General features: G+C 38.5%; 1 protein-coding gene, 1 long non-coding RNA gene and 1 pseudogene across 2 annotated transcripts; 2 read left to right on the top strand and 1 right to left on the bottom strand.

Moving 5' to 3' along the window:
- Positions 1 to 452: 452 nt before the first annotated feature.
- Positions 453 to 16,158, bottom strand: LOC124864775. Its single transcript, XR_007037359.1, has 6 exons — positions 16,085 to 16,158; positions 14,598 to 14,756; positions 7,745 to 7,851; positions 7,480 to 7,550; positions 7,084 to 7,170; positions 453 to 1,292 (listed from the first exon to the last, which is right to left on the bottom strand). It is a non-coding gene; the product is annotated as an uncharacterized LOC124864775 (long non-coding RNA).
- Positions 12,639 to 15,100, top strand: LOC124864773 (annotated as a pseudogene).
- Positions 15,397 to 25,313, top strand: LOC124864774 (long-chain fatty acid transport protein 1-like). Its single transcript, XM_047359678.1, has 13 exons — positions 15,397 to 15,879; positions 16,174 to 16,341; positions 16,437 to 16,831; positions 20,542 to 20,709; positions 22,491 to 22,560; positions 22,671 to 22,762; positions 22,856 to 22,965; positions 23,059 to 23,268; positions 23,349 to 23,475; positions 23,586 to 23,723; positions 23,826 to 23,990; positions 24,074 to 24,220; positions 24,311 to 25,313. Exons 2-13 carry the CDS (start codon positions 16,175 to 16,177, stop codon positions 24,466 to 24,468), a joined length of 1,947 nt encoding a protein of 648 aa, XP_047215634.1. The 5' UTR covers positions 15,397 to 15,879; position 16,174; the 3' UTR covers positions 24,469 to 25,313.
- Positions 25,314 to 25,445: the final 132 nt, after the last annotated feature.

Below are 25,445 nucleotides of genomic sequence, written 5' to 3' on the forward strand. Positions count from 1 at the left end.
CACTGAATTTACTGTCTTGGTGGCTGAGCACACATCTGTCTCTTACTCAAACAGAATTTGCACCCAAATTCATGGTCCAGATCCTCTGTGCCTAAACACCTTTAAACCCCAATTCCTAAGTCTTTGTTTAGCAAACGTGGGCGTGCATGATTGTGTGACGCAGGGTGTGAGATGTTTGTTGCTGTCAGTGAGAAATGTGTTTGCCACTGAATGGGTGATTTAGTTCCCTATTTGTGTTTTTGACTTTGCTGTGGATTGGACAAGTTCTATTGACTGATCTCAGTGATTAAGAATGATGACATATGAAACTAATTTTAAACCCTAAGGTGCTTTTACTTGCTGTAATGCAGTTCAGTCATACAGAAATGTTTACAGGATTAGGTAACAATTATAAGAGTTGCTCAAAATTCATAAAAGCAATCAACATTGCTTTTCACAAATAACTGCTTGAATGCAATAATTGTTAGGCTGCTTTATTTCAAGTATTATACATTTAACCTGCATGAATATCAATATGTTTTGCCACTTGGATTTACTTTATCGGATTTACTGACCTGTATCACCACACTTGACATTGATAATAGTGATAAAGACATTCACGTTAACAGAGAAACTGTACTGGCTGCTGTAGATTCTGGTCATTTTGCCATTTTTCACAATATTTTGAAGTTTTGGTTACCCCACTTTTTTTCGTGCATGGTCTACTATTGAACATCTCACACTGACCATGTGTCAATTCATATTCACCAGGACACAATACTTTCATGTAATCTTCTACATTTTACTTGTACTCTACAGTAAGCAGCAGTGGTTATATGAAACTAAGACAATTATATCTACCAGCAAGACCTCACTTAATTCTATTTTTCCACATCAGGGGTCATAATCCATCATCAGTACCACAAAAAGTGGAAATCTTGTCAAAATACTAGTAAACAATTGCACTATAAATTAGATATAAGCATTTGTATGACCATGTATCTCCAGTTCATGAAGATACTCTGTTAAAACACAAAGTAAAATCATGTTAAAGTGAGATGTTTACAAAATAATTTACTTACAGGTACAAAATGTTAATAGAAACAAAAGCATAAACCGGTGGTATGAATTAGCAAGGGGTAAACTGACATGGAGACACTGTTGCTGTTTCCTTTCTGTTGTTGCCATGTGAGCTGCGATCCAAGTCCCTTCAAGGATACCCAAATTTTCAGCCGGTCCTGCCCAGCTCTGAAGAGTCGATGCAGACAGGGGTGGAACTTTTATTTTAATGGGCACACCATGCTGCCAATCACCTGCAAAGAAAAGCTATCATGTAATTGAAGAATTTAATGAACGCTGTTAGTTTCCCTTCCTTCGAAACAAAACAAGAGAGGCAGACATTACTAGATACCAGGTGTAGAGGCACAAGACATGTTCACGAAAGACAAAGAAAGAGGTAGTCGGTTTTAAGGGCAAGCATGAAGAAGCAACATCTGTCTATATTTTCAAGATATTGTAGGTTGCAGAGCTGCAATCCAGTGCATTTCTCCTTTGGTAGCTTTACTAGCCGCAACTACTGTGCAGGATAATGTCAACTTTGTTGACAGCTGCATTTACCTGAAGACATTGTCAGTGGAGGGCCAAAGATGTGGAAAAAACACTGATGTAGATCCTGTAATACTGATGAAATGTAGTGTTGTTTTACTGCACTTAAAAGCTACAAAGTTTTGACATATGTGCATGCCATTTTTTCTGATGACGTATCAGACTGGGACTTGGAATCAGTAATGCTTTTTCTTACGTGACTTGGATGAATTAAGGACAAAAATCTTGATAGAGACATTCCTTGTTTGAAAAAATGTAAATCACAAGAGATCTTGATATACTGCAGTACTGTTGAAGAGGGCGGTCTTATCACTGAGCTAAAATAATTAACACAGAACTCAGAGAAATCTCTCTCAGGCAGTCTTCACGGGGGGGAACTTTTATTCATTCAAAGCGCACAAAACATCATCAAAAATTTCAGAAGTCTCCCTAACCTTCAGTCCTTAAAGGGCGGTTTTTTATACAGATACAAAGCATTGGTGTGTATTGGGGTCCTCTTGACCAATTGAAATCATCATACTGATTTACATAAAACGTCTGGCATCCACAACATTGATTCTCAAGTCCATCAATTATTCCTCATGCCAAGAACTTTTCCCTAATGTAATCTATTTCCAGAAAGCTTTGCATGTTTACTAAGAGTGAACAATTCTTCACAGAATTCATCTTGTAATGGTAAACACAATAATAACACTTTTAATTTAATCAAACAAAGCTTTAAGCTTCCACAGTACCAGACAATGAACATGGCTTTAGGTAGGTGAAAAATACATTTACTATATATGCGGAAAGAGTGTCTAAGTAAACTGTAATAACACACCATTAAAGGTGTGACAAACATCAAGCTGCATGGCTTTATTTCAAATAGTGGAGCTCCTACTGTGTAATACATTTCTTTTGAACAGAGCATTTTACATGAAACACACTTGTAGGCATAATGTCTGTCACTCTGTCAGTCTGCCTGTCTATCTTTCTTCCCATCTCACATACCAAGACATCTCTGCACTCTTACCAGGCCCCTTCTCTCCCTCCATTTTTTTCCTCCTTCAATTCCAGTGACACCCAGCAGTGGGCCGTGACATTACAGAAAAACAGAGGGAGGGCGAGGGCAGAAAGAGTAGGGATGGAGGGGAATAGAGTGGAGAACATTGCAGAATAAGAGAAATACAGATTGTAAAGGCAAGAGGGAAAATTTTTAAGTCAGGGTTAGGAGGGCAAGCTCTGAGGAAAAAAAAAATTGAGAAGGAACAAGCATTGGAGCCATTGAGATGTAAGTGAGGGACTTGTGAGTGATTTCCTCAATGTCATGAGGAAACATGGTGGCTGCTGCAGCCTTGGGTGAAGGAGCGGTGAAGCAAACTTGATGGCCTACAACTGTGATGAGGGGAACTGATCCCCTTGAAAGAAAGAGTTCAATAATGCAAAAGAAAGTGGAAAATGAGAAAGTACATGGGAAAAAGGTGACAGAAGGAGAGCTGCTGGCAGACAGGTATTTAGAAAATCTGAGATCATGAGGGTGTGGGGGCGAGTGCTGCTTGCCCACAAATTCTAAATGGTCAATACTCTTCAGCACCACTCATATGAGTTTGGATGTTAGAAATGCCAGTCTACGCCATGCAGGTGTGCCAACACTCGAGATCCGGGACAGACTTTCTTGCTCAATTACAGTCCAGTAAAATCTGCCAGGCTTTGTTCCCAGGTACACTTTCTGTGCAGGGCATCGCTTTTGAACGATTCATTTATACTGGCAACATCGCAGCAAGGTCACAATCAAAGCTGCCACCCCCCTGCAATGTGGACACAAGCACAGGAATTATTCCCTTACAATAACCACGTGGGTACCATTCAGAGTCCCAAAACTCAAAGCACATCTCCATTCTGTACAGAACACACTGGGATATTTTACTCTGATGGCACAGTCTTCAAAATTAAAGTGAAGAAAACTTGCCTTAGGTTAAACATGATGAACTTCTATTTGGCCAGTAAAAAGCTAATATACCCAGAACCCGCACACCATGTAATGAGAGTGACACAGTGAGAGAAAGGAATGAATGAACATTAATTCAGAGGTTGTGCTCTTAGCTAAATTAATGTTGAGTCAGATGACAATTACAAAGAGGTCACAATGAGTGAGGCTGTAGCAAGATGACACAATTTACGATCTTTCTTTATGCTGTATCTTAAAATTTATTTCTAGGGGCCAGCTTATATTCTAGCTGAAAAGTTTTAGAAATCAGGAATTGTTTCTAAGTTGGGTGATAATGGAAAGCTAATTAGAAGCTGGCTTCAATTAAGTATTAAGAAACCAAATAATCTCCAGCCATTTCTCCAGCCGCTAATTTGAGTATAGATATTCATTTATGTAAAAAATTGTATTAATTTTCCCACATACACAAATATTAATCTCAGAGCCAGGATAATGATGCTTTTCAGCTTGATAGTTTTCCTTTTTCCTGACATTTAGGCTGGTGATGATAGGACTGCAGTGCATCCTGCTGGTTGAGTAAAAGCACAACAAGTTTCAAATGTCCACTGCCACGGTCAGGCGAAAAACTTCTGCTTTATGGATCTTATTTATAGCTCAAGCTCTGTGCAAACTTTTCCCTGTTTCACTCTAATACCATGCATTGGGCATGGTATTAATTAAATACCAGAAACATAATGTGCACAGATGATACTCAAAAGACACTATTTTGCAAAACGCATATCTCTATCTATGTTATGATTCTGGCACGTCTGCTCTACCCTGTCTCCCTGGCTGCAATCAGCAGATTAGATGCACCTGGTGGCTGCTGCAGTGTAGTGCAATCTGTGGAATGCCAAGCACCTGTGTCTTCCCTGATATATACTGACTCTGACAAGCAGACGGTGCCAGATTTTTGAAAGCCATCGTGTGAGTAGATATCCAGCGTTCCTTCCTGTCTGATCATTGTTCTTGACCTTGCCTTGCCTTTTGGATTTATGCCTCTCCCTGCTCCCTGTCGGACTATTTGGATTTTGGTTGTCGACCTTGTTTCCCCTTTGGGTTTCAAGTCCCACTCAAGACAAAAGCAGGTTAGTGGCTTTTCTGATCCCTGCAAAATCTGGAGAGACTACAAGTCACTAATCCCTCTTTCTGCCTCAGTGATTCCTGGAAGCTGTGAGGAGTATTACCTGTGTGACGTTTTCCTGTGGCTGAATAAACCTTTTAAACTTTCAGTACTGTATCTGGCTGAATCTTGGGTCCGCCTTTTTTCTGATTCATAGCAGAAAAATCTGGCCAAAAATGGACCCATCGCCAGCACATCAGTGGCGTACCCACGTTGGTGAGACCCTTTCCTGGTTGGGTTCCGGCATGGAGGAAATAATTTCCACATTACATTCTGGCAATCTTGTATCCGAGCCGCCACCGTCACAAAGAACCCACGCCCAAGTAACACGGACAACAGCAGAGGTAAGGGAGCCACGCCTCTCTCCGCCTGAGATGTTCAGGGGAGACTTAGACCAATGTCGAGCTTTTCTAACTCAGTGTGAAATTCATTTTTAGCTTCAGCCGTCATCCTTTCCCACTGAACGTTCCAAGGTGGCATTTGTTATATCTCTGCTGGCAGGAAAGGCAAAACAGTGGGGAACTGCTGAATGGCATAACAGGTCTGCATCTTGTAATCTTTATGAAACCTTTTCCAAGGAACTCATTCGAGTTTTTGACCCGGTCATTCCAAGTTCCGGTATGAGAGAAGGAGTCGGTCACTTCTCACTGAGGAAAATGTTAATTGTGAGCCCATGCAATTGGGCAGAACCAAGATTACCCCTGAGGAGAAAGATAATCGGAGAAGATTCAAGCTCTGTTTTTATTGTGGAGAGAAGGGACATTTAGCACTCAGGTGTCCACTAAAAGGTCAGGCTCAGCAGAGGAAGGGAGGTCTCTACTGAGTTGAAGTAAACTATCTGCCTGCTCCTTCTTGTTTCCTGCCCATTTTCAAACCTCTTTTTTGTCTCTCCAGGGGGCCGTGTTTATTGATTTAGGAGCAGATACTGAATTCATGGACGAAACATTTGCAAAAAAGAACGACATAAATCTTATTCCATCAGCTGACACAAGAAACGTGCTAGCTTTGGATGGTCACAGCATGAACAATTCACATCTCAGGACGGAGGAGATTACCTTAACTGTTGGAGGTAATCATCAAGAAAAAGTAACTTTCATGATCATTAATTCACCTGAACTTCCTGTAGTCCTAGGGGCCTCCTGGTTGCAGAAACACAACCCTCACATCGACTGGAAGAAAAAAGAAGTTCTGGGTTGGTCTGAGTCATGTTCCGCTGACTGTCTTTTGTTCACTGCTACGGAGGTCAGTGTGGAGAATGAGGTTGAGGAGACCTATCCGGATTCATCCAAGGTACCGCAAGAATACCATGATTTAAAGGAGGTTTTTAATAAAATCAATGCCACAGCTCTGCCACCCCAAAGACCTTATGATTGTGCTATTGATTTGCTTCCTGGCACATCACCCCCTAAAGGCAGAACCTATTCATTGTCTGGTCCAGAGCACAGGGCCATGAAGAATTATGTTGATGAGGCATTAAAGGCAGGGCACATTCAACCCTCTTCCTCTCCTGCAGGTGCTGGTTTCTTTTTTGTTGGGAAGAAGGATGGTTCATTGAGACCATGCATTGATTGAGGCCTTAATGAGATAACAGTTAAAAATAGATATCCCTTACCACTCAAGAACACAGCTTTTGATCAGATCCAGGGAGCCAAGATATTTTCTAAGCTGGATCTAAGGAATGCATATCATCTGGTCCGAATCAGAGAAGGAGATGAGTGGAAAACGGCTTTCAACACGCCTACGGGCCATTATGAATACAAGGTCATGCCATTTGGACTTACTAATGCTCCTGCAGTTTTTCAGTCATTGGTCAATGACGTTCTAAGAGACATGGTGGGTCAATTCGTATTTGGTTATCTTGATGACATACTGATTTATTCTTAAGATCTGGAAACCCACAGAAAACATGTCAGAGCTGTTCTCCTGCGTCTTCTCCAAAACCAGTTGTTCGTCAAGGCAGAGAAATGTGAGTTCCAGCAATAGACTGCTTTGCTTTTGTTAATCTCTCTCCTTTCAAATTCAAAAAGCTTCTTAAACACAAAGTCACTGAGCTCAAAGAGCTATGTCAGCAATGTGCCTTTGTGGCTTGTAAACTAAAGAAACAGCACTTTGGTTAACCAAAAGCCAACTCCTTTACAGAGAAATCTTCACATGTGGTGTGAATTGCAAGCACTTTCCAACAATCCAGCAGTTACAAATTAAAAACATATTTTCAAAGGTTCTTTCAAACAGAGGTTAATATTATTGCTGAGAAATAAGTACTAAGAGAATAAGAAATTACCATTGTTTTCTAAGCAGACATAATAATCACCATCTCTGGGGATGTACACCGAACCGCCTTATAGCAGGAAATGTAATGTAATAACTGAGTTTAGTTATACACAGCAGTCAGACCAGACGCTGCTCTGACCTTTTTGTTTTGGATTTGACAGGAAATTGTTGAGACAGAAAGGCTCCATTGATGTCCCTCCTCATTGTTTGAGATTTCTGAAAGAAACTATAAAAAGAAAACAGCCAGGGCTAGCACAAAACACCAAAACTCTGTGCACACTATCTGGTTTGTTCGGGAAGAGAGTTGTGAGATAACAGGATAGGTCCTGGAGGCCTGTCAAGATCAGGCTGGAAGTTCTATATTTGCAACGATTCAACCATGAACATCTCTGTAAAAACACTGTATATATACATATTTACAAAATAAAGTTTTTATATTTACTTGCCTTTTTATATATTTATTATATTATTATTATTTCGAATTTCTTCATTGAAAGCAAAGTGTAAGTTAAATTCCTTGTTTCTGTGCACAAACCTGGAGAATAAAGCTGATTCCGATATTACTTCCAGGAAGATGAAACATGTTGGTAAAACACATTTTAAGTTCTGCAGAAATAAGATAAATTTAGTTAGTTTCATATGTGACGTATTTTCCTGTTTTTATTCTTGTCACAAATTAGTTTTCTGGTCTATTCATACGATGCGAAAGGCTGCACAAAGGTAGAAAGTACTTCATCAAAGTTGTTGCTAAAATGTTTATAACCTGGGCTTATTCAGATTTAAAGTAATCTTAATTTTACCTTCATGTTGACTGTGACTGAAAGTCCATCCATCCATTGTCTAAACCCACTTGTCCTTGCAGAGCCACATGGGAGCTGGTGTGCATCTCCCTGGACATGTTGGCAGTCTATCACAGGACAAAGCAAAGACACAGTGTTGTGTTTTTGGACTGTGAGAGGAAGCTGCAAGATGCACACTACCAAGCCAGGATTCAAACCCAGGTTCTTTGTTTTCTTTCTAACCCAAAGAACAGCACCCTGCAAATATGGAAACCTTTCTATACAAAGATTCTTGCTGAAAGGCAACAGTGCTACCAACTGCCCCACCATGTAGCCTCTGACTGGAAGTAACACCGATAATTTGGTGCATAACAGTCGAGTCCCAACTTGAAACTAACAGAGAAGCTGTGAAAAGAGCTGAGAAGAGGGTGATGATGGGAAGGCCTTCCAACTTCAATTGCCTGGAGTTGTTTGCTCAACATAAATTTATTACTTTTAACAATTTTGTAATACAGATGTTGGTATTCTCTATTCTCTGTTGGTTCATTACAATGTAAATTCATGATTTTTGATGCAGCAAGGATTTAAGGGTATAGCTATTTATGTGGGCTGCAAGATTCAGCCCACATAAAATAATAGAATAAATGTTACCATATTTAGCTTATTCAGTTCTTGGATTAGAAGAAAAACAAAGGTAGATCTCACCACAAGTTTTTACAAGTAAAATATGTTACATGGTATGAGAAAAGATTTATTCTTCTTTATTTTTTTCTTTATTTTATCTTTGTTCTTTATCCTGTTCTTTATTTTAGAACAGGATATTGAAATGAGAGCCAGTTTAGCCTGGTAAGGCTTATAGTAAGTATATGCTCCTCTAACAGTATGTTCCTCAAACAGTTGAAATCTCTTTTTTTGTTTTGCTCAGTACAACACTGTTTTAATAAAAGTGCGAACTGCTGTCATCTGGTGATAAAGTATGATGCATGGTTCTATTCAAAGCCACTTTTATAGAACAGCTCATTTCTTTGTGTGTTATATAGCTTCCGCTCGAAACAAAGACTCATAACTGATTTTCTCCAATAATCTTCACTATAGAGCTTGTTTATAAAAACTATAACATTCAGCACATGCACAGAGACTAAATGTGGTTTTACGTTTCCTGGGTGTCTTGTTTTTAATAGCACAGTGGTTCTAGTACTCACTTCTACCACTTTGCAACTTTCTCAGACACCTAAAACACAGGTTTATTAGGTCACTTATACTTATTGAATGTCTGCTGTTTAAGTTACGCCTATTAATGAAATGTGCTTATATTGTGCTGTGCTAATGTCAGCGGGTTTTTGTTGACCTGCTGTTTAGTTCACCACACATCGCTGTGGGCCTGCTATCTGTCATCTCCATTTTCCTAGACTTACAAAGTACAAAGTCCACATCATTGTTTTTAAAGTGTAAAATATTGTTGTACTCTATACCGTGAACTGTGGGCAGTGAGTTCACCCTGAGAGTGACCGTTACCTTTGAGCTTGCACAATTTTACATAAAGGTTCATAAAGCCATCTATTTATAGCAACAGTGAGAACTTGTGATGCTGGCAAAATGAAAATGAAAGATGTGGGAAGAGCTGTTGATGCTGGTCAAATAATGTTAACTGAACAAGATAGTTAGATCAATAGAATTTTTTAAATCTTGATGGTATTTTTAATTAGGATTTCTCTGTATTTTTACACAGGAGTAAAGGGAAACTGTACATAAAAAATGCCTGCAGCAACATATCCACCCAGTGTTGTTATTGTCATCCTTACCTTTTCAAAGAATAAAAGTTAAAATAACTCAATAATACGTCAGTAAACAGTATGCTGCATGTGATTATCCCTCTGGGTGTACAAGACACATTTACATCCTCAGGGACACACTCTCTCCTCAGCAGATAGAGCGACAGAGAATGACACTGCAGGTAAGCTGCATTGTATAAACAGAGAAAAATGAGACAGCAACATACCAAAATCTTACTGTAATGTGACTTGTCACATTTTGTAGATGTTTGTTTGCATTTTAGACGCAATCATATATAAACTAGTTGTTGTATCATCTGTTGTTAGATGATATTGCATCTCCGGCAATTTGTCTTTTAACCCACTCAATCGCTTCTTTTCTTCCTGTCTCCCCAATTTAAATCATCTTACTTTTGTCAGTTATTTTTCATCTGATCACATCCAGACAAAACAAGCTAGGACAAATTAACAAAACTTTATTTCCATGCATTCTGCTTATCAACAAGCTCAGACAGGTTGAACTGCTGCTGACCATCTTGTTAAGTTGGTTGTATTGACCCATATTTAAAATGTGTCTAGCAGCAGTAATGTCCACATTTATAAAACAATAAACAATGACTATTCTCTTAAAATTACTCATACTATTCTTTTGTGACCCTGAGGCCTATCATTGTTACTTTTTTATCGCGGTTAATTTTTTTCTCCGAGGATTTGTTTCCTGTAAGCAGATGTACAGCTGGACTGCTGTAAATAATGGAAAGGTTTTAAAAAGTGTTATTTAGCCTAACTCCACATCTTCCACCTAAACACAGATATGGAAATTAAGTTACATAAATGGATGCGAAAGCAACTCTTTAGGTTAAATTTATGTGATCACCAAAACATTCTTAGTATTTTCTACTTTTTTGATCTAACGAATGGGAAATTGCTGCAATGCTGAGAAGACAGATCAGATCAGACTTCTTTATTTAGTTTTCTTCGGTTAGGCTGTAATGTTCTCAATTTGTTGCATTTTTTTAATCCAAAGCAGTCTGAGTCTGAGTCTTGTGTAGGAGTTATGCCTTTGGGACAGTACTTCAGACAATGGGACTAGATAAAACAATGGAGAGTGAAAATCTTAACCCATTTTAATCATGTGTGTCCCCTAATCAGAGTCCAGAATGGGAGACACACAACAGTGAGTTTGACAAAGACAAAGAGAGACATTAAATGCTTGTGCAAAATAAATTTAAATCTTTCTGTTATACATTCTTCAGGAGTTCCTTCTCCTTACTTTTTCTGTTAGCGCACCCAAACAAGTAAGAGTAATAATTCTCAGGTTGTTTTAAATAGATAAACACCCTGACACACACATCTGAAAAAGCTATGGTTGCATCTTCACTATGACAGCGAAATCTGTCATTACCTTGCACATTGTATAACTTACACAGTTTCCGCTGTTGCATGTAGTAACCATGAGAGCAGTCATGCTATGCTATAAATTAACCAGATTCATCATAATCAGGAGTTTATAAAGCCATCACATCATCATCTGAACTTTCATCCCCCAATATTCTGGCATTTAGCAATAACAACTTTGGCAATTGTAACAGACCTAAAACAGTAATGTTTGAGTGTGATTTAATTTCATGCAGTAAAACAATGCTATGTGTACTTTTATTCAGTGTGTGCAAATGTCTTGCTTTACTTGTATCTTCAGATTTTCACTATAAATCTGGATATTAAATTAAGTAAATTATCAAGTTTTTATCTTTGTGCAAAGCTTTAAACATCCTCAGACCACACCTCAACAGTTTATGATTTGAAATCATTGAGCTATTAAAGAAGTTGTGATGTATAGTATAGTGTATTTTTCTGAAAGATGAAGAAACACTTTCATAAATGCATAGTGTTGTTAACTCTCTCTCACTCTTTGCATTTTCATCCACAGGCATCCAGAAGTACCCAGGACACAGGAGAGTCTCACATCTAAAGTAACTGAGCAATAATTCTGGATACAATCCCAGTTTTCTGTAAACAAAAAATGTGGACTTCACAGCTTTTAATGTGGCTTGTCCTAACAACTCATACTGTCCATGATGCGCTTTAATTTCATGTCAATACCTTTTTTTTTTTTTTACATTTTTGTCACTTGATAAATTGTGTAATTTATTTTGGAAATGTACATACAAAAACATTTTTTAAATATACTGAACTTATGTGTTCTTTTAAATCTAATTTATACATATGTAACCTGATAAATTAGGCACATCTAATTATGTAGGTTGCGTCACTCAGGTACTTTTTTTAAAATATAAGTCTGTTACAAGCTCTTTTTCCAAAGTCTTTGAGTCTGGGAAATAAAAATGAAATCCAAAACACAGGACAGTTTAGACCGATTTATAGTTTGAATGTTTGCCCGTAAGTTGCTGGGAAATTTAGCCTGCATTAGTGTGTGGCCGCAAAACTAACGCATTTTTTGCATCTGAGTACATTTAAATGAGCTGTTTATTCTGCGAATTTGCATTCTATTTGTTTCAAAACTGATCTTAGATAAGGTCAGTTATTATGGTCCTCTGGAATGGTAGCACCGCTGTAAAATTTTTTTAACGCACCTCTCATATTTTACATTGATGCTGTTTATTTCTTGTTTACATCTCTTTCCTTATATGAATTCTTCAAAGCTGTATTTTTAAATGTCTTTTTTAGGTTCACAAAAATTAATTTAATTCTAATATTGCTAATTGGGTCAAAAGCATTTCTTACTGCGTGGTTGAGAAGATACAGAGGAAATGGGAGACGTTCCCCTATTCCTTCCTGTTTATTTGAGATCAGCGTCATGATGGTCCTAAAAAAACTGGAAGGCTTAGAAAGGGACTGCTCATTTCAAGGAGCAATTAAACCATAAAGAGTAACTACATTTAGAAATCTCATTTGTAATTAAGGTCGGAGTTGAACGCTTTTTCTATCTATATTTTTTATCATCCATGAACCCCTAGGGCCACATTTTTGCATTGCACTGTAAGAAATTTGATTATTTATGAGATACCAGATGTTTTCAGGAAAGAAAAAAGATACCATTTTGTAATTGAGGAAAAGTATGTAAACAATTTATGCCTCTGAATATGGGTGTTCAACCATTTAGCGAGCAGTTAATCAATACAAAAGCAACTGGGAGCGGGCTTAGATCCTCTCTGCTCCATAGGATCATCAGAAAAGATCAATAGATGGAAGGAACACATTCAGCAGAGAAGGAGAGTGGAAAATGCAGGTCCAGAAGGTGGTGATAAAATAGTTCTTCCCAGATTGAGTGAGGGTGAAAGCAGGAACAGACAGAAAGAGAAACTGTTTCAGAGAAAAAGGGAGGGGACCAGGAGAAAATGAGAAGGAAATAGGGATAACTCACTTAGCACACAAGGCAACGTTGCTGATAAGAAGCATATTCATCTGTTTCCACCATCACACCCCAGCATTAATCCATCGCCACCTCTGGGTAAGTTTTATTCAGAACTTATGCATTTTTCACTAGTAATTTATGCTATAATAATATACTTTCTGCATTCCTGGTTCCATAGATAATAGTTAATATAGTCATGAAGCAAAAAATATGAGGAAAGAACAGGTTTCTGCATGTCTCTAGAAGTAATACTGGGAATGCTGCCATTTCATTTTGAACAGATGACACCAGAAACTCTGCAGAAATTAAAACGTCTTTGTTATGTAAATGTCTAAGTAACACAATTGATATGAAGATTTTTCCAAACTATAACAGAGCATTCCTTATTTTGCTTGAGACGTGTTGTAATGTTTTATTTATTATATTGTACTGCATGCAAAATTACAACCTTGACTTTGGAAAGAAGAATTTGGTGTTTGCTGTTTTTGGAAACTATTTCTAAAGAAAATGTTATATCAGTGAGCACATTGTGTCTCCATGAATTTTCTTTAAATTGTATTATACGTAAAGCTGCATCTTGGACTTAAATAAGTCCAAGATGACAAAGATAAAGCTCAAAAAGTGATACTCTGTGACGCCAAAAGCATTGATTTGTTTCTTCCTGAGAGAAAATAAAGTGGGATGAAAGTAGAAGTCATTTAAAGAGGGGGGGAAACTGCTCATTCGGAGTCCCTCTTTGTTTAAATTTTATTAATATCAATACGTAAAATAAAGGGCATAAGAAATGTGAGTAAATTCCTTTGAAAATTTAGAAATGAAAAAAAAAAAATTCAACTGAAGAAAATTGATATTTTAAATGAAATATGTTGAGCAGAGATGATGGTGATCTTTGTGAGTCCCCAGAAAGAAAAAAAACAGACATGTCAAGAATTACATTCAGTTTAACAGCACATTGTGAAAACTAATAACAGTTAAACCACTACATTTGTTCAGCTTTCCTGTTTGTTCAAAGTACAATAAAATAATAGTCTGCTAATCTGATGCATTGGAATCATTTAAAACTAACTAGAAGATTAAAGGACTTTTTTTTAATAATTGTAATTACACTTTTTGTTTCTCTGTAGATCAAACTGAAGATGATGACCCCTAGTGCACCAGTAATTTTAATTTCTCTTTCCACAATGGAATCCTATTCTTCCAATGAGTCCACTACCAACACCACTTCCCGTGCATCTGTTGGTTTAGAGATGTCCTGCTTCACCATGATATTTGGAGCAATCTCCAACCTCACCGCTCTGGGAATCCCGGCTCGGTCCCGTGGCAGATTCCGCCGCCAATCAAAAAAATATTTTCTCCTACTTACAGTGGCTTTACTTTTGGCTGACCTGTTAGGGCATGTGATCTTAGGTGCTTTTGCACTGCATGTGCACCTAAATATAAAATATAAAATCTTAAAACGGGGAGCAGGCTTCTGTAATGTCTTTGGAGCAAGTATGGTGTTTTTTGGCCTATGTTCATTGTTGCTTGGTTGTGCAATGGCAGTGGAACGCTGGGTGGCAATCACCCGGCCATTTTTTCATGATTCTATGATTACAGTTGCTCACGCTCAGTCTGTGGTGCTATTTGCTGGGTCTCTTTGCTCTATTTTTTTCCTTGTTGTGCAACATCGTGAGTGGTCTGGCACTGCTGCATGCAAGAATAAAGTCAAGATATGGAAATACGACACCTTCATCCTGCAGTGGTCGTCGTGCATCATCAGCATCATCCACTTCCTTCTTTTGCCCGTTGGATGTGGAGATGATGGTGCAACTTGCAGCAGTTACTGTGGTGTCTTGTGTCTGCTGGGGCCCCTTTCTGGTGTGTACATCTCTGTTCTTTTATGTTCCTACAAATATTTAAATGGTTAGATACATTTTAGTAGTTTTACAGTAGCAATTAGATTCACTTAGAGGATTGCAATGTACTTGTTAAAACTTAATATTTTCATGTCTTCTATCATAGATCCACATTTTCATCAAGCAGTTCAAGTGGGATCTCCATAACACAAAAGACCCATTTACTCTTTTGACATTATGCATGGCTGCCTGGAATCAGATTTTAGGCCCCTGGGTTTACATCTTACTTCGAAGGAAGGTCCTGTCAAGCCTTTGCTGTGGTCGCTATTCTCAAGGCACAACATCCATCAACTCCTTCTCAGAGAGCCGCAGACCTACCTTTACTCTGCAGTGAACCTGGCCCCCCTGACCCCTTTCATTTTGGACTGGCATCTTAAGTTATCTGCTTTTAACCACGTATCAGTTATATAAAGTTTTAAAGTATAATTTTGTTGTTATTTTTCATCATAGCTTAACATTGCATAGTTTGCATGCCCAGAGCCACGCAGCTTGGAGTCAATAGGTGATGGGAGAGAGCTCAAGCTGCATTTCACAACATTTAGTTAGTAGTCTGGACCGGCGTTCTGATGATTTGTCCTACATTCAGTAGCAGCCCCCTACAAATTGGTTGGTTGGGATGATTGGGCTGGATTGATCTTGTCCAATCAAAACGGAGAAATCCTTGACAGGCTCAGGGTTAAACAAATTACTGAGCTCCTGCAGAAAGCTCACACCCCCTAGTGGGCGGTGCTTTAATGGCAGCAACGCTCTCCAACATGGAGTACAGAAAATAGCTTGATTCACATCTAACACTTTTCTCTGGGGTCATTATTATATCTGGGAATTCTTATTTAAAGCTTCCTCGCAGATGCCAGCCTGTTATAATCGCTTACCTATATTTAGTGATACAGCTTGAACTTAGTAAAGTCCTCAGTCCTTGACAGCTGCGGCGCTGATAAAGATAAACTGCTGCAAAACTTCAAAACTCCTGTTTTCCACCAAAACGAAAGATTCAACGGTTTCAACGGTGGGAGGACGGAGTTTAAAGGCTTCCGTCAAAGTAACAAATAAAGTGAGCCGAGCTCCGGGGTTATTGGGTGAAAGGTGACGTCGCGGCAGATTGTTGACTCATAGGTAAGTTATATACAAATTTGACAGTTTTTGCGACGTGGGGTTGTTTTATCAGGCCCGGCAACTTGTGTTTGTTGCCAAATACAACTTGTATACTTTGTTGTTGTAACTGTAGTGTTATCTTAAAACATTGTCGTTTTTTAGGCAATTATTATGTAAGAAAATATTTTCTGTGTGTACTTTTGTTTACTTGTCTGTACTGCAATACCTTAGCCGTTTAAGAGGAACCCATGTAGGCTTTATCTTTGGCGATGTATTGTGTAAGTCCCATCTTCTTTTTCTTCTCTTCGTGACAAGAATGCACAATGCAGCGAGTGTGTCAGCCTCTCTGGGGTCTATGGGACTGCTACGTCTGGTTGGGGTGTCCTGGCCCTGGAGTCTGGCAGCAGGCCTAGGGGTATATCTGGGCACCAGAAGCTGGAAATACTTCTACATTGCAGCACGCACTGCCAAGAGAGACCTCAAGTAAGTTAAATGCGTCCAACTAAAGTTGTGTATGGATATGGATCTGCATCTTCTGCATTCAAATCTTTCCTCTTCTTTTCCCCCATCCCTATAAGTGGCCTTTATGTGCTGCTGAGGGTGAAGCTGGCTTTGTGGCGTTACATGCGCAGTAGAAGCAATATTCCTTCCATTTTCACCCAGACAGTAAAACTCCACCCAAATAAACCAGCACTGATCTATGAAGCCACAGGGGAAACATGGACCTTCACCCAGCTGGACGAGATCTGTAATGCAGTAGCTCACTGGGCGAGAGGTCAAGGATGGGTGTCTGGGGATGTGGTGGCCCTCTTCTTGGAAAGCAGGCCATTACATGTGGCGCTGTGGCTCGGCTTGGCCAAAGTTGGGGTAGAAGCTGCGCTTATTAACTTCAGCCTCCGCTGTGATCCTCTTCTGCACTGCATTGGGGTATCAGGGTCACAGGCAATAGTGTTCGGAGCTGAGCTGGCTGATGGTAAGAATTAATTCATCTGTATTACTCTAGAAATAGACCTCATATAGCATATTACTTGAAATAGGTATGTTGACATAATTTTTAAGCAATGAGTTGTATGTCAGAAAAGTTAACTGGATTTAAGCATTTTTACAAGACGGAAAATAGATTTAAACCAATAGTATAAACTTGATTTGCGTTGTAAGAATTATGATTATTGATTAATTAATATTTATAAAGAATTATCATTTAAAATCATAATTTGAAGAAAATTAATTTCTTAACCAAAAATCCTCACTTACGTATAGAAATCAGAGATGTCCTCTGGTGTTGTGGTTATGGGCTCAAACCTCTTTAATAATTACAATTAGCTATTCATCATTAATAATTGATAAATTATTAACCAAAACCACAAACTGTCACTGTTTATTCAACCACTTCACCGAAGGTGGGGGAACTTCGACCTTGTTTTGGCAGATAAATCACTCTTGCACAAAATAAACACAAACGCTTCTCTTAATTATATATATGAAAATTTATTGAAGCCATATAATTCTGATATACCATCATTCTGGTCCAAAAACCATCACCTAACTAACAAGCACTATTCTACACAAAGGGAATAAAAATGACTACCTAACAATGATAATAAAAGAAACATATATATGCATTTAGTGTCTATGAAGATTAAACCAGTAGTTTTATGGACAAAATGTGCAATTTGGGTTAAATGGAAAGAGAAATCCTCCTGGTGTTCTGATGTCTCGATTGCAGCAATCAGCTAATAAAACGGTGTAGCCACAACCAGCTGATCGCTCCAAATCTCGAACAAAGGGTCATAAAACTCTGAGGTGGGAACTCAGTGGAAAAACTCCAGTAATAAAAACTGGAAAAAAGGAGTGGTCTGGCGAGGCCCAGACCGCAGTTGCTTTGAATTAAAAACTTTTAAATGTCCAACTTCTAACTCCTGTTTGATTTGGGATCAGCCAGACAAAAACATGAACACGCACGATTCAGCAGCGCTTGCGCAGCAAATCAAAACACCACTCAGCATAAAACACTTCAATCAGTATTGCATGCAACAAGTTAATACCTTAGATTAACTACTGGTGATTCTAAAATCACCTTCACTATGCCTTATCCTGCCCAGACCTCTAAATGCACCTATCCAATTTGATATAAAAAGAACGAAATTACTTTGACGTTGATTTCTTCTCTTCACCGGTTGGGTCAGGTCTAAAGAATAACGAGTAATGGGGGATCACGCGTCCGTGATCACCTCAAGAAAAAAAACGTTAAACTTCTCATCCTTCCAGGAGGGGAAAATATGAAGAACTGTTTAGTCGACTGAATCAACAAGGAGGAAACTCATTCCCTTGGAAATAAAAACCTCTGTAGGTTTTCACCTGCGCCGGGTGTCGGCGTGGTCTTTGATTGATATATGAATCTTCTGACCTTCTTGTGTCAGACAGATTTCCAGCTTTTAAGCTCTTCCGGGAATTGCCTTGTGGAGTAAAAGTTTGCCTGCAAGCTTTTGTCTCTCCAGATATGCGCCTCCGTTGCGTCATCCCGTGAGACACGCGGGAAATGGCCACGAAACTTTATTTCCTGCGGGTTTATAATCCCGGGTGACATCAGAGCTGCGATGTCTGTTGAGTTGCGCATGTTCAACTGAGCGACCAAAATGGATGACTCCAACAGCATCATTTTATTCTTGTACTCAAATATGTTTGAACTCTTACACAGAATTGCAAAAGGGTTATGTACATCAATATATTACAATGAGAAAGTTTGCTTGTAATCCATGATGTTCTACAATACTTAAGGCCAATACATACTCTGCAAGAACAGAGTATGTAATTAGTTATTTTATTCCAGGCTGCAAGAACAATTTTTTTGCTGGCAAAGACATTTCATACTTCACAAGAACTTACGTGCAGAACTCCTAGGAGGTCTTCATAGATCTCTCCTACTGCAGCACACCCACTTCATATTTCTCAGACGCCACATAAGAATATGTATCAAGAACAAGCTGGAAGAACAGAATCATGTCAATCAGTTTATTCTTTCATCTCTGGGAGAGCCACACATGTCTGTGTTCTTGCAGAGTATGCATTGCAATTTGTATAGAAGAGATGCTGTCTTAGAAACTGGATTGTTAACCTAAAACTGTATCATAGTAATTATGCACAGCTCTGGTTGTAATGATCCTTTTATTCAGATGTTGTTAAGATGTTGGCTAATGTAGAAAATGATATTGTATTAAAACGGCATCAAAAAATATTCTGCCTTGAAACAAAAAGGGAGTCTGCTTATATTATTCTTTAATATCAACATTGTAGTTGAATTCTGAAATAAATACTATGATTAAAACTAGACCTTTAATGAGCTAATTAAATGAAATTAGTTGATTTTTTGCAATATGCATTCTTGGAAAACATGATTTAAAAACAATACTTATTACCAGGTAATTTGGACACAGTTTTTTCAGGCCTTAACCGTCAACAAAGAGCAATGACTATGCTGTCAACAGAAATAAAGAAACGGTTACCACATGATACGCTTGATATTTATATGTCACGTTATATAAAATTCTCAAAACAGCAACCACACGGCAAATAAAAAGTTGTAATTGAGGGGATGTAGTATATTACCTAATTGTGTAATTACGTAATACAATAATGCGTACCGTCACAATGTAAAACCTAAACTATTCAGATGGCACTAGCATGTCTGAACCTGCTGTGTGTAAATATTTTCCTGAAAATTCCCTCTGTGGCATCTAAGTTAGACAGCATGCTGTTTCTCTCACTCACAAAACTTCAATTTTGTTTTAATGTAGCTGTATGAAAAACAATAATCAGTTTGATTTAGACTTTAACTAAATATAAGTCCTATAATTCCTACTACAATAATTAATTGGCAGAAAGTTCATTTTTTTGTTGAGCCTATAAGTGGATGCTTTAACATACCATGTTTTTACAAAACATTACCTGGATTTCTATCATTTCTTTGCATCATAAGTGATACATTAGGTATTTATGGTCATTTGTTTGTCATATCATTATTAACTTAAAATATATATTTTGTATGCCTTAAAAAACACGACATCACACTTAAACAGTGTTTGCCGCTTTTGAAAGTGTTTTTCAGAATTGCTTTCCTAGTATTTTGCAGTATGTGTATGTAGCTAGCAACAGGGTTTATATGGACCTTCAAAATGATTGAACAGTGCTGGAGGCATGGTAGGGGTTTTCATTTTGCTTGGTGGTGTTTTTTATATTTTCTAAAAAGCCAAGAAGTTGGTTTTTGCGGTTTTCTAGACAAATATTCACTTTGCATTTCATGTAGTAGACATGATGGAAAACTGCCGGAGAAGTGCTTAGATCTCTTGATGTCTTTCCATGTTTGTAAATGATAATGTCATAATGTCCTATATCAAGCATCAAAGCAGGGAATTATCTTAAATGTGGGACTGTTTTATCTTCACTGACAGGTTTCCTCCTAGTTATTACTAGTTTCAGTCCCCTATTATAGAATTTATTAATTAAAGGCTGCTATAGTAATAGTAATAACTTTGTTAAAGAGGTCTCTGAAATGTGTATTAAAAATTATACATTTGGTATTTTAGCGTTAAACGTACATTTACTGCATGTTCTCATACAGTTTACGCACCTCCTTTGGTTTCCTCTGTTGTCTCCTCCTGTCTGTTCCTTTTCCATTATGATCAGCCATGTTGGAGATCAATTCATCCATCAGCCAGTCCATGGTACGCTTTTGTACAGGAGACCTCAGCGCAGAACGTCTGGCAGCTCTGGATGCTCAACCTCTGGACCCACTTTTAGCCACTGCACCGAGACGTCCACCCTCACCTTGTGTTCCCCGAAAAGCCATGAATGTTAAGTAGGCGTTCATTATAGGCTGACACCAACAGTATAACATTTACTCTAGTGTAAGAAATGTTCACTTTGGGCTGTCCACAGTTTAGTGCTAAAATCATATTACTCTTTATGGTTAACCAATTAACCATAAAGAGAATAAAGGTTTACAAATTTGGCCATAATTCTTTAAACCTATGTTTTTGTAAATGAAATGAAATTTATATATATATTCTGTTAGATACACTTCATTTAACCAACTCTTTAAGAAACCGAGTCAGCAAGGAGCCAGTGTCCAGTAAGACTTTACTTATGGTTATGTCTTTATTCGTTGAATCACAAACAGCCTTTAGGATAGAGTACAGTTTAACATGTTTGCAATTTAGTGCATTTATTCTTTATTTTCAATTTTAGCTCAGAAGTTTAATTTTAGGTTGAGGTTGAACTATGTTGATATTATTAGGGCCAAGTGCTATTATATATATTTGTGTTAAGTTCATTTTCAACCATATTTTTAATATAACCTTTTCTTTTTCAAATTCTGACATTAAATCAGACTTAACTTTTCCTCTTTTATGTCATTTAGGATTACCAACATTATTTCTGTTTGCTAAATGCCAGAATAACAAGAGAACAACTTTCTTCACATTCAGAATTTTGCATACATCTCTTTAGTATTTGGTGAAATGCTTTTTTAAACTGTGTGGTTTGGGTCGAACCTTTTTTATGTCCTTCCACCATCTTACAATAGTTTGGTGAAACTTTGGCCCATTCCTCCTGGCAGACGTAGTGTAACTAGGAAGGTTTGTACGATTAGCGTTGATCTCCTACTTCTGCCTGATGACATTTAAATATTGTTTCAGTTCAATTTTGATGTCTGCCATTTTGAAAGTAGAGAAAAGTGTAGTGTTTGTACTTTCACAGATGATTTGGTCCAAAAATCAGGAGCAGCCAAGATTTTGATTGATATGTTTGGTGCGATCAAGCGAGGAAAAGGGATTTTGCAGTGCAATAATGTGCACAGCGTGATCCTACATACTTATAAAAAGGACTTTAATAAGCTGGCTTCCAACGTTTGCAACTCTGCAGCTGTCTTTATAGCTGAGTGATTCACTGATGCTTCAGAAATTAGAATATACCACCAAAAGGTTTTCTGTAAATGATAAATACTGACAAATTGTTGCATTTTGCAGAATTGCATTTTACATAATAACCTTAGCACAATATTCTCACCGGGAGGAGGCCCAGGGGACGGCCCAGGACACGCTGGAGGGACTATGTCTCTCGGCTGGCCTGGGAACGCCTTGGGCTCCCCCTGGAGGAGCTGGAGGAGGTGTCTGGAGAGAGGGACGTCTGGGCGTCTCTGCTGAGTCTGCTGCCCCCGCGACCCGGTCCTGGATAAGCGGAAGACGACGAACGAACGAACAATATTCTCAAAGTGAAACACTTTAGGAAACATGTTTGTCCTTAAGAGATCAAGGGGAGATTGGTATCCACATTGTGAAAAGAAACTGGTCATGTGTGTCCCAAATCTTTGAAGTATGTCCTGAGTATATCTGTATTTGGATCTTTCCACATAGATGGGATCACGTAGGACCATGGCAGCAGCAAGCCTGAACGTGTTCAATATTTACTCATATGTCTTAAAAGCAGCAGTAACTACTATCAAATCCCATAATAAGCCAGTCCAGACCAAAAGCAATAATGTTAATGATTATCACCATGTTAATAAAGAACCAACCAGCATGAATTGAATTATAACTTTGATATAAATAGTAGCAATGTTGCCATATCTTCTCCAGACCGCCTGTTTTATATTTACACATCTGGAACCACAGGACTTCCCAAAGCTGCCATTGTGGTCCACAGTCGGTATGTTTCAAAGACCAACCACTCACCAGAATCCCTTGCACTTAAGATTTTTTACAGTTTCTGTACAGTTTACTTGACATCTGAAACTATATCCTCTTTTTTTATAACAGCTACTACAGAATTGCTGCCTTTGGGTACTTTGCCTTTCGCATGCATCCTGATGATGTTATCTATGACTGCCTGCCCCTGTATCACTTGGCAGGCATGTGATGCTTACCTCCAACATTAAATGAGTCCACCTTTAGACCAACTGTTGAATTTTGCTACTTAAATAAAAGCTCTCCGCTCTTGACAGGTAACATTATTGGAGTTGGTCAGTGTCTTATCCATGGTCTCACTGTGGTAGTGAAAAGGAAATTCTCTGCCAGCCGCTTCTGGGAAGACTGCATTAAGTACAACTGCACTGTAAGACCTACAACTTCACCAGAATCAAGAGTACCAAATTTGATCAAATCGGTAATTGAAATGAGCATTTTTGATGATTTCTTCTTTTTAAAGGTGGTACAGTATATTGGGGAAATCTGCCGGTACCTCCTGTCTCAGCCGGTCCGACCATCTGAGAAGGACCACAAAGTTCGCTTGGCAGTGGGGAATGGATTGCGCCCTAGTGTGTGGGAAGCCTTCACAGAGCGATTTAGGGTTGGGCAGATTGGGGAGTTTTATGGAGCAACTGAGTGCAACTGCAGCATTGCCAACATGGATGGCAAGGTTGGAAATCAATAAGTCGTCTCTATGCACACAAAATATTATTGGATATGGGTTACCTTTAGCTGATTTTGTTCTGTGAGGTGGGAGCCTGTGGATTCAACAGTCGCATTTTACCCTATGTGTACCCCATCCGATTGGTGAAGGTAAATGAGGACACCATGGAACTTATTCGGGACAGCCGTGGTCTCTGCATGCCTTGCAGCCCTGGTAACCAATCGCTTTATTGCTATCATAAATGTGTCTGATATAGCTTGTGAATCTGTTTGTTATATGTTATGTACTGAAAGCACACAGTTAGAATCCTGCATGCTTTGCAGGGGAACCAGGGCTTCTGGTAGGTCGTATAAACCAAAAGGACCCATTACGGCGCTTTGATGGCTATGCCAACCAGGATGCTACCAAGAAGAAGATTGTTCACAACGTCTTCAGGAAAAATGATTCTGCATATTTATCAGGTTGGCACTTTTTCATCTAAATTATTTAGTTATGTTCAATCCTTACAGCTTGCAGTTGTTCTGGGGGAAAGCTGAAGCTAATTAGCTTTCCACTTACTCCAGGAGATTTACTAGTGATGGATGAGCTGGGCTACATGTACTTCCGTGACCGCAGTGGGGACACCTTCCGATGGCGAGGGGAAAATGTCTCTACGACTGAGGTGGAGGGCATACTCAGCAACGTCCTGGATCAAACTGATGTGGCTGTGTATGGTGCAGCAGTGCCAGGTGAACTGAAGTGCCTTTAGAACTAGAGCCATATAATGGGCTTTCCTTTTTAGTCTTATTGCTGTCAATAATATTTTTTCTAGGTGTGGAAGGTAAAGCAGGTATGGCTGCCATTGCAGATGCTACAGGGAAGTTTGACTGCGACAGTTTCTTGCAGAAGATTCAGCGATTGCTTCCTACTTATGCCCGCCCAGTGTTCCTGCGAATCTCCCCACAGGTAGACACCACAGGTAAATGACCCACTATTTCCCTCTTCTAAATTGCCAGCAAATTATAAATCCAACCAATGAAATATTATAAATCCAACCATTCATGTGTAGGTACATTTAAAATCCAAAAGACCAGGCTGCAGAAGGAGGGATATGACCCACGTCTCACAACTGACCAGATGTACTTTTTGAATGGTCGAGCAGGCCGTTATGAGCGAGTGGACGAGGAGCTTTACAACGCCATTGTCGAGGGGAGAATGTCTCTATGACGTGTGGCCGCAGCAGTGCAGTCCATGTGCCCCGCTCAAACATCTTAATCAGGTGCTAGAGGGAAGCGCGTTGAGGTATGCACATAGCAATGTCTGCATCATTCAGTTTTGGTGCAACACAGTTTTGGTTCTTCAGGAAACAGAGTTTGGAGGACTATTTACATATAGTACTGTTACACTTGAGTTTAAACACTGTATAAGTAACACACTAGGACATAATGTGAATGCATTTGCTCATTAACAGCTTTTTAATTATGAAGTGAACATTTCAAAGCGCTTTCGAGCATCATCATACATAGTGAATTTCTTCCGCAGCTAATTTGATTGTAGATACATGTTACATTAATTAAGTTAGAATATAGCTTCTAGTATTAAGTCAAACTTTGTTATAGGGTATTTACCCATCCATGAAATGCTAAATGCTGCTAGGTTTTACTGTGTAGGTTTAACTATTACTATTGTATTACTATTGCTTGTTTTAATGAGGTTGAAATACCTAATATGAACATTCAGTATGAATGCCTATAAGTTCAAAACCATAATAACCTTAACAAAACCTTAAAATCTATAGCGATGTAAATGCAATTAATAACTTAAATCTGCTTTTTTAGGGTTGAACCTCTAAACAACACATATTTTTATAGGATGTGCCTTTTATTAAACATCAGATCTATTTCATATTTTATGCTTTTAATGAAAAGAATTTCAAATACACTGTGGTTGTCAGCAGAGAAGCTAAGTTGCACATTTTGACTGTTTTTATGTAACAAATCTTTTCAGTGTGATATTATATAGGTGTAAATCTCTTTGTTTTGTGGTAACTCTAATAAACTATTTAAAATGTGTCCTTTTCATTCATTTTAAGCTATTTAAAGCTAACTTTGTCACCATCTTTGCAAAAAGAAATCAAATAAACTCTTTTCAGATGTAAGGTAGCATTTGATAGAATTTTATATGGAAAATCAGTTTGAACACTC

Source organism: Girardinichthys multiradiatus, chromosome Y, assembly GCF_021462225.1.
Source record: "Girardinichthys multiradiatus isolate DD_20200921_A chromosome Y, DD_fGirMul_XY1, whole genome shotgun sequence".
Lineage (NCBI taxonomy): Eukaryota > Metazoa > Chordata > Actinopteri > Cyprinodontiformes > Goodeidae > Girardinichthys > Girardinichthys multiradiatus.